The following is an 18,903-nucleotide window of genomic DNA, read 5'->3' as shown; positions in this document are numbered from 1 at the left end:
CTGTCCCCATACAGGACAGTCAGACTGAACTACTGTCCCCATACAGGACAATCAGACTGAACTACTGTCCCCATACAGGACAGTCAGACTGAACTACTGTCCCCATACAGGACAATCAGACTGAACTACTGTCCCCATACAGGACAATCAGACTGAAAAACTGTCCCCATACAGGACAATCAGACTGAACTTCTGTCCCCACACAGGACAATCAGACTGAACTACTGTCCCCATACAGGACAATCAGACTGAACTACTGTCCCCATACAGGACAATCAGACTGAACTACTGTCCCCATACAGGACAATCAGACTGAACTTCTGTCCCCATACAGGACAATCAGACTGAACTACTGTCCCCATACAGGACAATCAGACTGAACTACTCTCCCCATACAGGACAATCAGACTGAACTACTGTCCCCATACAGGACAATCAGACTGAACTACTGTCCCCATACAGGACAGTCAGACCTAACTACTGTCCCCATACAGGACAATCAGACTGAACTACTGTCCCCATACAGGACAATCAGACTGAACTACTGTCCCCATACAGGACAGTCAGACTGAACTACTGTCCCCATACAGGACAATCAGACTGAACTACTGTCCCCATACAGGACAATCAGACTGAACTACTGTCCCCATACAGGACAATCAGACTGAACTACTGTCCCCATACAGGACAATCAGACTGAACTACTGTCCCCATACAGGACAATCAGACTGAACTACTGTCCCCATACAGGACAATCAGACTGAACTACTGTCCCCATACAGGACAATCAGACTGAACTACTGTCCCCATACAGGACAATCAGACTGAACTTCTGTCCCCATACAGGACAGTCAGACTGAACTACTGTCCCCATACAGGACAATCAGACTGAACTACTGTCCCCATACAGGACAATCAGACTGAACTACTGTCCCCATACAGGATAGTCAGACTGAACTACTGTCCCCATACAGGAGAATCAGACTGAACTACTGTCCCCATACAGGACAATCAGACTAAACTACTGTCCCCATACAGGACAATCAGACTGAACTACTGTCCCCATACAGGACAATCAGACTGAACTACTGTCCCCATACAGGACAATCAGACTGAACTACTGTCCCCATACAGGACAATCAGACTGAACTACTGTCCCCATACAGGACAATCAGACTGAACTACTGTCCCCATACAGGACAGTCAGACTGAACTACTGTCCCCATACAGGACAGTCAGACTGAACTACTGTCCCCATACAGGACAATCAGACTGAACTACTGTCCCCATACAGGACAATCCGACTGAACTACTGTCCCCATACAGGACAATCCGACTGAACTACTGTCCCCATACAGGACAGTCAGACTGAACTACTGTCCCCATACAGGACAGTCAGACTGAACTACTGTCCCCATACAGGACAGTCAGACTGAACTACTGTCCCCATACAGGACAATCAGACTGAACTACTGTCCCCATACAGGTCAATCAGACTGAACTACTGTCCCCATACAGGACAATCAGACTGAACTACTGTCCCCATACAGGTCAATCAGACTGAACTACTGTCCCCATACAGGACAATCAGACTGAACTACTGTCCCCATACAGGACAATCAGACTGAACAACTGGTACTATAACTGGACTGGACATTCAGGACATGCAGGAATTTGCATGTTAACTAGTAGAGAGCAGGAATAGTGCATGTTAACTAGTAGAGAGCAGGAATAGTGCATGTTAACTAGTAGAGAGCAGGAATAGTGCATGTTAACTAGTAGAGAGCAGGAATAGTGCATCTTAACTAGTAGAGAGCAGGAATAGTGCATGTTAACTAGTAGAGAGCAGGAATAGTGCATGTTAACTAGTAGAGAGCAGGAATAGTGCATGTTAACTAGTAGAGAGCAGGAATAGTGCATGTTAACTAGTAGAGAGCAGGAATAGTGCATGTTAACTAGTAGAGAGCAGGAATAGTGCATGTTAACTAGTAGAGAGCAGGAATAGTGCATGTTAACTAGTAGAGAGCAGGAATAGTGCATGTTAACTAGTAGAGAGCAGGAATAGTGCATGTTAACTAGTAGAGAGCAGGAATAGTGCATGTTAACTAGTAGAGAGCAGGAATAGTGCATGTTAACTAGTAGAGAGCAGGAATAGTGCATGTTAACTAGTAGAGAGCAGGAATAGTGCATGTTAACTAGTAGAGAGCAGGAATAGTGCATGTTAACTAGTAGAGAGCAGGAATAGTGCATGTTAACTAGTAGAGAGCAGGAATAGTGCATGTTAACTAGTAGAGAGCAGGAATAGTGCATGTTAACTAGTAGAGAGCAGGAATAGTGCATGTTAACTAGTAGAGAGCAGGAATAGTGCATGTTAACTAGTAGAGAGCAGGAATAGTGCATGTTAACTAGTAGAGAGCAGGAATAGTGCATGTTAACTAGTAGAGAGCAGGAATAGTGCATGTTAACTAGTAGAGAGCAGGAATAGTGCATGTTAACTAGTAGAGAGCAGGAATAGTGCATGTTAACTAGTAGAGAGCAGGAATAGTGCATGTTAACTAGTAGAGAGCAGGAATAGTGCATGTTAACTAGTAGAGAGCAGGAATAGTGCATGTTAACTAGTAGAGAGCAGGAATAGTGCATGTTAACTAGTAGAGAGCAGGAATAGTGCATGTTAACTAGTAGAGAGCAGGAATAGTGCATGTTAACTAGTAGAGAGCAGGAATAGTGCATGTTAACTAGTAGAGAGCAGGAATAGTGCATGTTAACTAGTAGAGAGCAGGAATAGTGCATGTTAACTAGTAGAGAGCAGGAATAGTGCATGTTAACTAGTAGAGAGCAGGAATAGTGCATGTTAACTAGTAGAGAGCAGGAATAGTGCATGTTAACTAGTAGAGAGCAGGAATAGTGCATGTTAACTAGTAGAGAGCAGGAATAGTGCATGTTAACTAGTAGAGAGCAGGAATAGTGCATGTTAACTAGTAGAGAGCAGGAATAGTGCATGTTAACTAGTAGTGAGCAGGAATAGTGCATGTTAACTAGTAGTGAGCAGGAAGTGCAGTACAGGAATGATTTGGGGACGTACCTGCTCAACATGGAAAATGTTTTAGTCGTTATAATCTGGTCGCTTCGTTCAGAATGCAGAGGTATGGTCCAGTTATACAGCACCTGTTGAGAAGGAGACAGAAACCCATACGGTGTTACAATCAAATTGGTACCGCCGCAAAACACAGGCTAGATCCCAAATAGCAACCTATTCCCTTTGAAGTGCACTACCCATAGGGCTCTGGTCTAAAGTGGTACACTATGTAGGGAATAGGGCTCTGGTCTAAAGTGGTACACTATGTAGGGAATAGGGTGCCATAGGGCTCTGGTCTAAAGTAGTGCACTATATAGGGAATAAAGTGCCATAGGGCCCTGGTCTAAAGTAGCTCACTATATAGGGAATAGGGCTCTGGTCTAAAGTAGTGCACTATATAGGGAATAGGGTGCCATAGGGCTCTGGTCTAAAGTAGTGCACTATATAGGGAATAGGGCTCTGGTCTAAAGTAGTGCACTATATAGGGAGTAGGGTGCCATAGGGCTCTGGTCTAAAGTAGCTCACTATATAGGGAATAGGGTTCCATAGGGCTCTGGTCTAAAGTAGTGCACTATATAGGGAATAAAGTGCCATAGGGCCCTGGTCTAAAGTAGCTCACTATATAGGGAATAGGGCTCTGGTCTAAAGTAGTGCACTATATAGGGAATAGGGCCCTGGTCTAAAGTAGGGTACTATATAGGGAATAGGGTGCCATTTGGGACTTCAAACTGCATTCAGAAACAGAGGTGGAACGTGGGTGGAGACTCTTACTGTCTGGACCCGCCTTCTCCGTGGACCCGCCTCTTCAGTCTGCTCCACCTGAATAAGGATGTACTCCTCATTGGTCAGATCCACCATGCCACTCACGAAAGGCCCGCCCACCTGCAGCTTCAGCAAGGCGTTGTCATGGAAATCGGTCAGGTTCAAGGCTATTGCAGAGCAGGCGGTCAAGGAAAATGACTAGGATTTTTTCTTTTATCCAATCTTTATTTAACCAGGAAGTCTTCCATACGGGGAAACCTGACATATCAATAGATTGTCCTTTAAAAGCTTGATGTGGATGCCTGGTTTAGTTGACTAGCTGTGAAGCTTTGTGATTTAAAGTATTTCTGCCGTCTCCTTTTAAAGGCGTTTATACTGAACATTTCATGGTCCTCATCAGAGCATTCTATTAACATATTCTACTGCCCTGGTCCCTACATCATTCTACCTGACAACTGAACGGTACCCATCACTAAAGACTACAGTATAGGTCACAGTGTCCAGCAAGTCATGACCTCCACTACAGTATAGGTCACAGTGTCATGACCTCTACACTACAGTATAGGTCACAGTGTCCAGCCAGTCATGACCTCCACTACAGTATAGGTCACAGTGTCATGACCTCTACACTACAGTATAGGTCACAGTGTCATGACCTCTACACTACATTATAGGTCACAGTGTCATGACCTCTACACTACAGTATAGGTCACAGTGTCATGACCTCTACACTACAGTATAGGTCACAGTGTCATGACCTCTACACTACAGTATAGGTCACAGTGTCATGACCTCTACACTACAGTATAGGTCACAGTGTCATGACCTCTACACTACAGTATAGGTCACAGTGTCATGACCTCTACACTACAGTATAGGTCACAGTGTCATGACCTCTACACTACACTACAGGTCACAGTGTCCAGCCAGTCATGACCTCTACACTACAGTATAGGTCACAGTGTCATGACCTCCACTACAGTATAGGTCACAGTGTCATGACCTCTACACTACAGTATAGGTCACAGTGTCCAGCCAGTCATGACCTCTACACTACAGTATAGGTCACAGTGTCATGACCTCTACACTACAGTATAGGTCACAGTGTCATGACCTCTACACTACAGTATAGGTCACAGTGTCATGACCTCTACACTACAGTATAGGTCACAGTGTCATGACCTCTACACTACACTACAGGTCACAGTGTCCAGCCAGTCATGACCTCTACACTACAGTATAGGTCACAGTGTCATGACCTCTACACTACAGTATAGGTCACAGTGTCATGACCTCTACACTACAGTATAGGTCACAGTGTCATGACCTCTACACTACAGTATAGGTCACAGTGTCATGACCTCTACACTACAGTATATTTCACAGTGTCATGACCTCTACACTACAGTATAGGTCACAGTGTCATGACCTCTACACTACAGTATAGGTCACAGTGTCATGACCTCTACTACAGTATAGGTCACAGTGTCCAGCCAGTCATGACCTCTACACTACAGTATAGGTCACAGTGTCATGACCTCTACACTACAGTATAGGTCACAGTGTAATGACCTCTACACTACAGTATAGGTCACAGTGTCCAGCCAGTCATGACCTCTACACTACAGTATAGGTCACAGTGTCATGACCTCTACACTACAGTATAGGTCACAGTGTCCAGCCAGTCATGACCTCTACACTACAGTATAGGTCACAGTGTCATGACCTCTCCACTACACTACAGGTCACAGTGTCATGACCTCTACACTACAGTATAGGTCACAGTGTCCAGCCAGTCATGACCTCTACACTACAGTATAGGTCACAGTGTCATGACCTCTACACTACAGTATAGGTCACAGTGTCATGACCTCCACTACAGTATAGGTCACAGTGTCATGACCTCTACACTACAGTATAGGTCACAGTGTCATGACCTCTACACTACAGTATAGGTCACAGTGTCATGACCTCTACACTACAGTATAGGTCACAGTGTCATGACCTCTACACTACAGTATAGGTCACAGTGTCATGACCTCTACACTACAGTATAGGTCACAGTGTCATGACCTCTACACTACAGTATAGGTCACAGTGTCATGACCTCTACACTACAGTATAGGTCACAGTGTCCATTTAACCAGAGGTCAGCATCGGGTCACCAACATGGAGCATCAGGTCACCAACATGCAGCATCAGGTCTCCAACATGGAGCATCAGGTCTCCAACATGGAGCATCAGGTCTCCAACATGGAGCATCAGGTCACCAACATGCAGCATCAGGTCTCCAACATGGAGCATCGTGCAGCATCAGGTCTCCAACATGGAGCATCAGGTCACCAACATGGAGCATCAGGTCTCCAACATGGAGCATCAGGTCTCCAACATGGAGCATCGTGCAGCATCAGGTCTCCAACATGGAGCATCGTGCAGCATCAGGTCACCAACATGGAGCATCAGGTCACCAACAAGGAGCATCAGGTCACCAACATGGAGCATCAGGTCACCAGCATCAGGTCACCAACATGGAGCATCGGGTCACCAACATGGAGCATCGGGTCACCAGCATCAGGTCACCAACATGGAGCATCGGGTCACCAACATGGAGCATCGGGTCACCAACATGGAGCATCAGGTCACCAACATGGAGCATCAGGTCACCAGCATCGGGTCACCAACATGGAGCATCGTACAGCATCAGGTCTCCAACATGGAGCATCAGGTCTCCAACATGGAGCATCGTACAGCATCAGGTCACCAACATGGAGCATCAGGTCACCAGCATCAGGTCACCAACATGGAGCATCGGGTCACCAACATGGAGCATCGGGTCACCAACATGGAGCATCGAGTCACCAACATGGAGCATCAGGTCACCAACATGGAGCATCAGGTCACCAACATGGAGCATCAGGTCTCCAACATGGAGCATCGTACAGCATCGAGTCACCAACATGGAGCATCAGGTCACCAACATGGAGCATCAGGTCTCCAACATGGAGCATCAGGTCTCCAACATGGAGCATCAGGTCACCAACATGGAGCATCAGGTCTCCAACATGGAGCATCAGGTCACCAACATGGAGCATCAGGTCACCAACAAGGACCCTGGTGACCCTAGTGAATTCTGTCTGCTCTGCTTGCTCTGTTCATGTCTATAACAGTTCTGTTCATGTCTATAACAGTTCTGTTCATGTCTATAACAGTTCTGTTGTACGGGACTGATGTAGTAGACTCAACAGTACTATAGCTACAGTACTGTGTTGTATGGGACTGATGTAGTAGACTCAACAGTACTGTGTTGTACGGGACTGATGTAGTAGACTCAACAGTACTATAGTAACAGTACTGTGTTGTATGGGACTGATGTAGTAGACTCAACAGTACTATAGTAACAGTACTGTGTTGTACGGGACTGATGTAGTAGACTCAACAGTACTATAGTAACAGTACTGTGTTGTATGGGACTGATGTAGTAGACTCAACAGTACTGTGTTGTATGGGACTGATGTAGTAGACTCAACAGTACTATAGTAACAGTACTGTGTTGTATGGGACTGATGTAGTAGACTCAACAGTACTGTGTTGTATGGGACTGATGTAGTAGACTCAACAGTACTATAGTAACAGTACTGTGTTGTATGGGACTGATGTAGTAGACTCAACAGTACTGTGTTGTATGGGACTGATGTAGTAGACTCAACAGTACTATAGTAACAGTACTGTGTTGTATGGGACTGATGTAGTAGACTCAACAGTACTGTGTTGTATGGGACTGATGTAGTAGACTCAACAGTACTGTGTTGTACGGGACTGATGTAGTAGACTCAACAGTACTATAGTAACAGTACTGTGTTGTATGGGACTGATGTAGTAGACTCAACAGTACTGTGTTGTACGGGACTGATGTAGTAGACTCAACAGTACTATAGTAACAGTACTGTGTTGTATGGGACTGATGTAGTAGACTCAACAGTACTGTGTTGTATGGGACTGATGTAGTAGACTCAACAGTACTATAGTAACAGTACTGTGTTGTACGGGACTGATGCAGTAGACTCAACAGTACTATAGTAACAGTACTGTGTTGTATGGGACTGATGTAGTAGACTCAACAGTACTGTAGTAACGGTACTGTGTTGTATGGGACTGATGTAGTAGACTCAACAGTACTATAGTAACAGTACTGTGTTGTATGGGACTGATGTAGTAGACTCAACAGTACTATAGTAACGGTACTTTGTTGTATGGGACTGATGTAGTAGACTCAACAGTACTGTAGTAACAGTACTGTGTTGTATGGGACTGATGTAGTAGACTCAACAGTACTATAGTAACGGTACTTTGTTGTATGGGACTGATGTAGTAGACTCAACAGTACTGTAGTAACAGTACTGTGTTGTATGGGACTGATGTAGTAGACTCAACAGTACTATAGTAACAGTACTGTGTTGTACGGGACTGATGCAGTAAACTCAACAGTACTATAGTAACAGTACTGTGTTGTATGGGACTGATGTAGTAGACTCAACAGTACTATAGTAACAGTACTGTGTTGTATGGGACTGATGTAGTAGACTCAACAGTACTATAGTAACGGTACTTTGTTGTATGGGACTGATGTAGTAGAAGGATACAGAAGCTCTCTGTAGGGGAGACAGCCAGCATCCTCCACGGGTTGTCTCTGTCTGGATACATACTGAAGAACAACTGGAGAAATGACAGACACACACACACACACACACACACACACACACACACACACACACACACACACACACACACACACACACACACACACACACACACACACACACACACACACACACACACACACACACACACACACACACACACACACACACACACACACACACACACACACACACACACACGGCATTCTGAAACTGTTACCTTCTCTAGAAATCAAGGATGAACTGATATTGACACATGTTAATCAATATGACTGCGTTATCTGTCACAAGACAATCCACTTACAGACATGAGGACGACAAAGGTGAAGATACAGGTGATTTTAAAGATGGAGAGGCAAGATCTGTAAAGAAAAATAACCCGTATTAGATGTAGTTTACTGGGTGATGTAGCCTTTTGGAGACCCAGGTGGTGAGTATAATGTGGTACAGCCTCTGAACATGGAGGCACAGAAATAGGCAGAGAGAGACAGACAGTGAGCCAGTGAGACAGTGACAGAGAGAGACAGACAGTGAGACAGTGAGAGACAGACAGTGAGACAGTGAGAGACAGACAGTGAGACAGTGAGAGACAGACAGTCAGACAGTGAGACAGTGAGAGACAGACAGTGAGACAGTGAGAGACAGACAGTGAGACAGTGAGAGACAGACAGTCAGACAGTGAGACAGTGAGAGACAGACAGTGAGACAGTGAGAGACAGACAGTCAGACAGTGAGACAGTGAGAGACAGACAGTGAGACAGTGAGAGACAGACAGTCAGACAGTGAGACAGTGAGAGACAGACAGTGAGACAGTGAGAGACAGTGAGACAGTGAGAGACAGACAGTCAGACAGTGAGAGGCAGACAGTCAGACAGTGAGACAGTGAGAGACAGACAGTGAGACAGAGTGAGACAGACAGTGAGAGAGTGAGACAGTGAGAGACATACAGTGAGACAGTGAGAGACATACAGTGAGACAGTGAGAGATAGACAGTGAGACAGTGAGACAGAGACAGAGAGAGAGACAGACAGTGAGACAGTGACAGAGAGAGACAGTGAGAGACAGACAGTGAGACAGTGAGACAGAGACAGAGAGAGAGACAGACAGTGAGACAGTGACAGAGAGAGACAGTGAGAGACAGACAGTGAGACAGTGAGACAGAGACAGAGAGAGACAGACAGTGAGACAGTGACAGAGAGAGACATACAGTGAGACAGTGAGAGATAGACAGTGAGACAGAGACAGAGAGAGAGACAGACAGTGAGATAGTGACAGAGGGAGACAGTGAGAGACAGACAGTGAGACAGTGAGAGTGAGACAGTGAGAGTGAGACAGTGAGAGACATACAGTGAGACAGTGAGACAGAGACAGAGAGAGAGACAGACAGTGAGACAGTGACAGAGAGAGACAGTGAGAGACAGACAGTGAGACAGTGAGACAGAGAGACAGAGAGAGACAGACAGTGAGACAGTGAGAGACAGACAGTGAGACAGTGAGACAGTGAGACAGAGAGACAGAGAGAGACAGACAGTGAGGCAGTGAGACAGAGAGACAGAGAGAGACAGACAGTGAGACAGTGAGACAGTGAGACAGAGAGACAGACAGTCTACTGGAACAGAGCATGACTCAACCGTGAGGCATCAAAGCCAAAGGAACGTGACACTGCATTCGGAAACTATTCAGACCCCTTCACTTTTCAACATTTTGTTACGTTAGAGCCTTATTCTCAAAGGGATAACTTTTTTTTTTTCAATCAATCTACACACAATAACCCATAATGACAAAGCGAAAACAGGTTTTTAGACATTTTTGCAAATGATTGATTGAGATGATTGAGAGGGCCCTAGTGGAGACAGCTGCTGAGAGGGCCCTAGTGGAGACAGCTGCCTAGAGGGCCCTAGTGGAGACAGCTGCTGAGAGGGCCCTAGTGAAGACAGCTGCCGAGAGGGCCCTAGTGGAGACAGCTGCCTAGAGGGCCCTAGTGGAGACAGCTGCTGAGAGGGCCCTAGTGGAGACAGCTGCTGAGAGGGCCCTAGTGGAGACAGCTGCTGAGAGGGCCCTAGTGGAGACAGCTGCCTAGAGGGCCCTAGTGGAGACAGCTGCCTAGAGAGCCCTAGTGGAGACAGCTGCCTAGAGGGCCCTAGTGGAGACAGCTGCTGAGAGGGCCCTAGTGAAGACAGCTGCCGAGAGGGCCCTAGTGGAGACAGCTGCCTAGAGGGCCCTAGTGGAGACAGCTGATGAGAGGGCCCTAGAGGAGACAGCTGCCTAGAGGGCCCTAGTGGAGACAGCTGCTGAGAGGGCCCTAGTGGAGACAGCTGCTGAGAGGGCCCTAGTGGAGACAGCTGCTGAGAGGGCCCTAGAGGAGACAGCTGCCTAGAGGGCCCTAGTGGAGACAGCTGCTGAGAGGGTCCTAGTGGAGACAGCTGCCTAGAGGGCCCTAGTGGAGACAGCTGCTGAGAGGGCCCTAGAGGAGACAGCAACTTCTGTACAGTGTAAGTACTGTAGCTGAATTAGTCTGTAAGCTATTTTCTCTTCATTTATAGACATATTTTATTTAGTTAGGTGTCTAGACTGACAGCCTGACAGCCTGTACAGGTTCAGACCAATACACTCGTTTCTGTGTTGGTTTTTGTACGTAGTTAATCATTTAACATTTCAAACGGCTTTCTCGTTTGAAACCTTTGTGTGTTTAATGTTAACTGTTAATTTGTGATTGTTTTTATCACTTGCTTTGGGAATGTTAACATTTTTTCCCCATGCCAATAAAGCCTATTATTTTAATTGAATTGAACTAACAGAGAGACAGAGACAGCAACAGAGACAGAGAGATGAGCTTTACCTCATGCTGTTGGAGAGTTTGAAGTTCAGGTGTAGGAGACAGCAACAGAGACAGAGAGATGAGCTTTACCTCATGCTGTTGGACAGTTTGAAGTTCAGGTGTAGGAGACAGCAACAGAGACAGAGAGATGAGATTTACCTCATGCTGTTGGACAGTTTGAAGTTCAGGTGTAGGAGACAGCAACAGAGACAGAGAGATGAGCTTTACCTCATGCTGTTGGAGAGTTTGAAGTTCAGGTGTAGGAGACAGCAACAGAGACAGAGAGATGAGCTTTACCTCATGCTGTTGGAGAGTTTGAAGTTCAGGTGTAGGAGACAGCAACAGAGACAGAGAGATGAGCTTTACCTCATGCTGTTGGACAGTTTGAAGTTCAGGTGTAGGAGACAGCAACAGAGACAGAGAGATGAGATTTACCTCATGCTGTTGGACAGTTTGAAGTTTAGGTGTAGGAGACAGCAACAAAGACAGAGAGATGAGATTTACCTCATGCTGTTGGACAGTTTGAAGTTCAGGTGTAGGAGACAGCAACAGAGACAGAGAGATGAGCTTTACCTCATGCTGTTGGACAGTTTGAAGTTCAGGTGTAGGAGACAGCAACAAAGACAGAGAGATGAGCTTTACCTCATGCTGTTGGAGAGTTTGAAGTTCAGGTGTAGGAGACAGCAACAGAGACAGAGAGATGAGCTTTACCTCATGCTGTTGGACAGTTTGAAGTTCAGGTGTAGGAGACAGCAACAGAGACAGAGAGATGAGATTTACCTCATGCTGTTGGACAGTTTGAAGTTTAGGTGTAGGAGACAGCAACAAAAACAGAGAGATGAGATTTACCTCATGCTGTTGGACAGTTTGAAGTTCAGGTGTAGGAGACAGCAACAGAGACAGAGAGATGAGATTTACCTCATGCTGTTGGACAGTTTGAAGTTTAGGTGTAGGAGACAGCAACAAAGACAGAGAGATGAGCTTTACCTCATGCTGTTGGACAGTTTGAAGTTCAGGTGTAGGAGACAGCAACAGAGACAGAGAGATGAGCTTTACCTCATGCTGTTGGACAGTTTGAAGTTCAGGTGTAGGAGACAGCAACAGAGACAGAGAGATGAGATTTACCTCATGCTGTTGGACAGTTTGAAGTTCAGGTGTAGGAGACAGCAACAGAGACAGAGAGATGAGCTTTACCTCATGCTGTTGGACAGTTTGAAGTTCAGGTGTAGGAGACAGCAACAAAGACAGAGAGATGAGCTTTACCTCATGCTGTTGGACAGTTTGAAGTTCAGGTGTAGGAGACAGCAACAGAGACAGAGAGATGAGCTTTACCTCATGCTGTTGGACAGTTTGAAGTTCAGGTGTAGGAGACAGCAACAGAGACAGAGAGATGAGCTTTACCTCATGCTGTTGGACAGTTTGAAGTTCAGGTGTAGGAGACAGCAACAGAGACAGAGAGATGAGCTTTACCTCATGCTGTTGGAGAGTTTGAAGTTCAGGTGTAGGAGACAGCAACAGAGACAGAGAGATGAGATTTACCTCATGCTGTTGGACAGTTTGAAGTTCAGGTGTAGGAGACAGCAACAGAGACAGAGAGATGAGCTTTACCTCATGCTGTTGGACAGTTTGAAGTTCAGGTGTAGGAGACAGCAACAAAGACAGAGAGATGAGCTTTACCTCATGCTGTTGGACAGTTTGAAGTTCAGCTGTACGTCCAGAGGGTCTTTCTCTGTGGAGGAGGATCGTGACAGGGACAGGCTAGTGACCTCACTCCCCAGACGACACCTCCTATCCAGCTCCAAACTGCTGTTGTCCCACGTCTCCTCGCCCTCATACAGGGTCATGTACGTTATACTGGAACATATAGGTAATACTACAGGTTATTAACAGTTGTCCCATGTCTCCTCGCCCTCATACAGGGTCATGTACGTTATACTGGAACATATAGGTAATACTACAGGTTATTAACAGTTGTCCCATGTCTCCTCGCCCTCATGCAGTGTCATGTACGTTATACTGGAACATTTTGATAATGCTAACGATAATGCTAAAGGTTATTAGCTGTTGTCCCATACAGCAACATGTACGTTATACTGGAAACATAATACAAATTAATGAATTAATCAATACTGGAAATCGTTTTGTCACATTATGTGACGTTTTGTCACATTACAGCCTTATTCTAAAATGGATTAAATAGTTTTTTCCCCTCATCAATCTACACACAGTACTTTGTACTTAGTACTTAGTTGAAGCACCTTTGGCAGCGATTACAGCCTAGAAAATGATTGGGTATGACGCTACAAGCTTGGCACACTTGCATTTGGGGACTTTCTCCCATTCTTCTCTGCAGACCCTCTCAAGCTCTGCTCAAGGTTGGATGGGAAGTGTTGCTGCACAGCTATTTAAATCCAGGCTGGGCCACTCAAGGACATTCAGAGACTTAATCCCGAAGCCACTCCTGCGTTTTCTTGGCTGTGTGCTTAGGGTCGTTGTCCTGTTTGAAGATTAACCTTTGCCCCAGTCTGAGGTCCTGAGCGCTCTGGAGCAGGTTTTCATCAAGGATCTCTCTCTGTACTTTGCTCCGTTCATCTTTCCCTCAACCCTGACTAGTCCCACCACATCATGTTGCTAACACAACCAAGCTTCACCGTAGGGATGGTGCCAGGTTTCCTCCAGACGTGATGCTTGGCGTTCAGGCCAAATAGTTAAGTGTTGGTTTCATCAGACCAGAGAATCTTGTTTCTCATGGTCTGAGAGTACTTTAGGTGCCTCTTGGCAAACTCCAAGCGGGTGGTCATGTGCCTTTTACTGAGGAATGGCTTCCATCTGGCCACTCTACCATAAGGCCCGATTGGTGGAGTTCTGCAGAGATGGTTGTCCTTCTGGAAGGTTCTCCCATCTCCACAGAGGAACTCTGGAGCTGTCAGAGTGGCCATCGGGTTCTTGGTCACCTCCCTGACCAAGACCCCTCTCCCCCGATTGCTCAGTTTGGCCGGGCGGCCAGCTCTAGGAATAGTCTTGGTGGTTCCAAACTTCTTCCATTTAAGAATGATGGAGGCCTGGGTTCAAGCCCAGGCTCTATCGCAGCCGGCCACGACCGGGAGGCTCATGGGGCGGCGCACAATTGGCCCAGCGTCGTCTGGGTTAGGGGAGGGTTTGGCCGGCAGGGATATCCTTGTCTCATCGCGCACTAGCGACTCCTGTGGCGGGCCGGGCGCAGTGCACGCTGACACGGTCGCCAGTTGTATGGTGTTTCCTCCGACACATTGGTGCGGTTGGCTTCCGGGTTGGATGGGCAGTGCGGTTGGCTTCCGGGTTGGATGGGCAGTGCGGTTGGGTTGTGTTTCAGAGGACGCATGGCTCTCGACCTTTCGTCTCTCCCGAGTCCGTACGGGAGTTGCAGCGATGAGACAAGACTGTAACCACTACCAATTGAATACCACGAAATTGGGGCGAAAAAAGGGGTGAAAAACACAAAAAAATATATACATTTAAGAATGATGGAGGCCATTGTGTTCTTGGGGGACGTTCAACGCTGCAGAAATGTTTTGGTACCCTTCCCCAGATCTGTGCCTCGACACAATCCTGTCTCGGAGCTCTACGGACAATTCCTTCGACCTCATGGCTTGGTTTTTGCTCTGACATGCACTGTCAACTGTGGGACCTCATATAGACAGGTGTGTGCCTTTGCAAATCATGTCCAATCAATTGAATTTACCACAGGTGGACTCCAAGTTGTAGAAACATCTCATGGATGCTCAATTTCGAGTCTCATAGCAAAGGGTCTGAATACTTATCTAAATAAAGGTATTTCTGCTTTTAATATTAATACATTTGCAAAAATGTCTAAAAACCTGTTTTCGCCTTGTCATTAAGGGGTAGTGTGTCTAGATTGATGAGGAAAATGTTTTATTTAATCAATTTTAGAATAAGGATAAATGTGGAAAAAGTCAAGGGGTCTGAATTCTTTCCCAATGCACTGCACATGTACTGTATAACATTTAACATTTAAGTCATTTAGCAGACGCTCTTATCCAGAGCGACTTACAAATTGGAAAGTTCATACATTATTCATCCTGGTCCCCCCGTGGGAATTGAACCCTGGTCCCCCCGTGGGAATTGAACCCACAACCCTGGCGTTGCAAGCGCCATGCTCTACCAACTGAGCCACACGAGACCACAGTATAAGCTCAGTATAAGCTCATCTGCACTGTATCTAGCCACCATGACATGAGTAGTCCTCTGCAATCACAAAGAGGAACATTTTACACATATCACCTAGAAGTTGAATAGAAGCTGGGTCGTTTAGGAGAAGAATATTAGGTATTTATCTCCATTTGTTAAAATGTATGCATGTGCACCTAAATTGTATACAATTCAACATACGTAGCTCGCTACATAACTGCTGTGATATCAAAGGCTCTTTCTGAGAACCAACAAAACCCCCAAAACGTACCTGTCATCTTGGGAGAATCTGATGAGGGGAGATCTCTCTGTGTGGTTGGAGTTGGTCCGGTCGGTGTTTCCCTTCAGAAAGTTGACCATACTGAAGGTCTGTCTGGAGAACAAATACAAAAAAACGCAGTGTCAACTGAAGTGAAGAAAACAAGTTGAAAGTTTAACCCGTCAGTTTGATGCTCAGACTTTCATCAGAAAAGTGAAAATAGTGTAGCCTTTTCTGGTGAACTTTAACCTGTCTGTTACATGGGAGGTCCGGGGGTTGGCCCCATATAGCACATGTCATTAGCACATGGCAAAATGTATAGACAGGAAATTAGCATTAAAACTGCAACATTTTCTGTCATAAAAACAGCATGGTGAGCTATGAAAAAAATCATTCTCTGCCCCAAGGAAAAGCTGTAGAAATGCGGGAAATTAACTTTAAAATGAAAAATATCAGTGTGTAGAGTCCTGTCAGTGTGTAGAGTCCTGTCAGAGTCCTGTCAGTGTGTAGAGGCCTGTCAGTGTGTAGAGGCCTGTCAGTGTGTAGAGGCCTGTCAGTGTGTAGAGGCCTGTCAGTGTGTAGAGGCCTGTCAGTGTGTAGAGGCCTGTCAGTGTGTAGAGGCCTGTCAGTGTGTAGAGGCCTGTCAGTGTGTAGAGGCCTGTCAGTGTGTAGAGTCCTGTCAGTGTGTAGAGTCCTGTCAGAGTCCTGTCAGAGTGTAGAGTCCTGTCAGAGTGTAGAGTCCTGTCAGAGTGTAGAGTCCTGTCAGTGTGTAGAGTCCTGTCAGAGTGTAGAGTCCTGTCAGTGTGTAGAGTCCTGTCAGAGTGTAGAGTCCTGTCAGTGTGTAGAGTCCTGTCAGAGTGTAGAGTCCTGTCAGTGTGTAGAGTCCTGTCAGAGTGTAGAGTCCTGTCAGAGTGTAGAGTCCTGTCAGAGTCCTGTCAGAGTGTAGAGTCCTGTCAGAGTCCTGTCAGAGTGTAGAGTCCTGTCAGTGTGTAGAGTCCTGTCAGAGTGTAGAGTCCTGTCAGATTGTAGAGTCCTGTCAGATTGTAGAGTCCTGTCAGTGTGTAGAGTCCGGTCAGTGTGTAGAGTCCGGTCAGAGTGTAGAGTCCTGTCAGAGTGTAGAGTCCTGCCAGTGTGTAGAGTCCTGTCAGTGTGTAGAGTCCTGTCAGAGTGTAGAGTCCTGTCAGTGTGTAGAGTCCTGTCAGTGTGCAAAACATTTCAAATTTAAGAATAATATATAACGGTCAACTCAGATAGTCAGTTTAGCCATTATGTTAGCTATTTAGTAGTCTCATGCCTGATATAGAGGTCCTGGATGGCAGGGAGCTCGGCCCCAGTGATGTACTGGGCTGTCTGCACCACCACCTGGTATAGAGGTCCTAGATGTCAGGGAGCTCGGTCCCAGTGATGTACTGGGCTGTCTGCACCGCCCTCTGGTATAGAGGTCCTGGATGGCAGGGAGCTCGGCTCCAGTGATGTACTGGGCTGTCCTCACCACCACCTGGTATAGAGGTCCTGGATGGCAGGGAGCTCGGCCCCAGTGATGTACTGGGCTGTCCACACCACCCTCTGATATAGAGGTCCTGGATCGCAGGGAGCTCGGCCTCAGTGATGTACTGGGCTGTCCCCACCACCACCTGGTATAGAGGTCCTAGATGGCAGGGAGCTCGGCCCCAGTGATGTACTGGGCTGTCCCCACCACCACCTGGTATAGAGGTCCTGGATGGCAGGGAGCTCGGTCCCAGTGATGTACTGGGCTGTCCTCACCACCACCTGATATAGAGGTCCTGGATGGCAGGGAGCTCGGTCCCAGTGATGTACTGGGCTGTCCTCACCACCCTCTGGTATAGAGGTCCTGGATGGCAGGGAGCTCGGCCCCAGTGATGTACTGGGCTGTCTGCACCACCACCTGGTATAGAGGTCCTGGATGGCAGGGAGCTCGGCCCCAGTGATGTACTGGGCTGTCTGCACCACCACCTGGTATAGAGGTCCTGGATGGCAGGGAGCTCGGTCCCAGTGATGTACTGGGCTGTCTGCACCACCACCTGGTATAGAGGTCCTAGATGGCAGGGAGCTTGGCCCCAGTGATGTACTGGGCTGTCCGTATCACCCTCTGGTATAGAGGTCCTGGATGGCAGGGAGCTCGGCCCCAGTGATGTACTGGGCTGTCCTCACCACCACCTGGTATAGAGGTCCTAGATGGCAGGGAGCTCGGCCCCAGTGATGTACTGGGCTGTCCGTATCACCCTCTGGTATAGAGGTCCTGGATGGCAGGGAGCTTGGCCCCAGTGATGTACTGGGCTGTCCGTATCACCCTCTGGTATAGAGGTCCTGGATAGCAGGGAGCTCGGCCCCAGTGATGTACTGGGCTGTCCACACCACCACCTGATATAGAGGTCCTGGATGGCAGGTAGCTCGGCCCCAGTGATGTACTGGGCTGTCCTCACCACCACCTGGTATAGAGGTCCTAGATGGCAGGGAGCTCGGCCCCAGTGATGTACTGGGCTGTCCCCACCACCACCTGATATAGAGGTCCTGGATGGCAGGGAGCTCGGCCCCAGTGATGTACTGGGCTGTCTGCACCACCTGATATAGAGGTCCTGGATGGCAGGGAGCTCGGTCCCAGTGATGTACTGGGCTGTCCTCACCACCCTCTGATATAGAGGTCCTGGATGGCAGGGAGCTCGGCTCCAGGGATGTACTGGGCTGTCCTCACCACCCTCTGGTATAGAGGTCCTGGATGGCAGGGAGCTCGGCCCCAGTGATGTACTGGGCTGTCCTCACCACCCTCTGGTATAGAGGTCCTGGATGGCAGGGAGCTCATCCCCAGTGATGTACTGGGCTGTCCTCACCACCACCTGGTATAGAGGTCCTAGATGGCAGGGAGCTCGGCCCCAGTGATGTACTGGGCTGTCCTCACCACCCTCTGATATAGAGGTCCTGGATCGCAGGGAGCTCGGCCTCAGTGATGTACTGGGCTGTCCCCACCACCACCTGGTATAGAGGTCCTAGATGGCAGGGAGCTCGGCCCCAGTGATGTACTGGGCTGTCCCCACCACCACCTGGTATAGAGGTCCTGGATGGCAGGGAGCTCGGTCCCAGTGAT

At 47.4% G+C, this 18,903-nt stretch overlaps 1 protein-coding gene across 1 annotated transcript in view; it reads right to left on the bottom strand.

Moving 5' to 3' along the window:
• oca2 (oculocutaneous albinism II) overlaps positions 1–18,903 on the bottom strand; it is a 103,124-nt gene that overhangs the window by 64,371 nt on the left and 19,850 nt on the right. The window contains exons 2-7 of the mRNA XM_055862346.1: positions 15,813–15,914; positions 13,031–13,207; positions 8,840–8,897; positions 8,479–8,551; positions 3,848–4,005; positions 3,083–3,165 (exon numbers count right to left, since the gene is read on the bottom strand). Of these exons, the coding sequence (XP_055718321.1) occupies positions 3,083–3,165; positions 3,848–4,005; positions 8,479–8,551; positions 8,840–8,897; positions 13,031–13,207; positions 15,813–15,914 (651 nt within the window). The remainder of the gene's footprint in view (positions 1–3,082; positions 3,166–3,847; positions 4,006–8,478; positions 8,552–8,839; positions 8,898–13,030; positions 13,208–15,812; positions 15,915–18,903) is intronic.

The sequence above is a fragment of the Salvelinus fontinalis genome, chromosome 14 (assembly GCF_029448725.1).
Source record: "Salvelinus fontinalis isolate EN_2023a chromosome 14, ASM2944872v1, whole genome shotgun sequence".
In the NCBI taxonomy this organism is placed as follows: domain Eukaryota; kingdom Metazoa; phylum Chordata; class Actinopteri; order Salmoniformes; family Salmonidae; genus Salvelinus; species Salvelinus fontinalis.
This window is presented reverse-complemented; position numbering and strand designations above follow the sequence as displayed.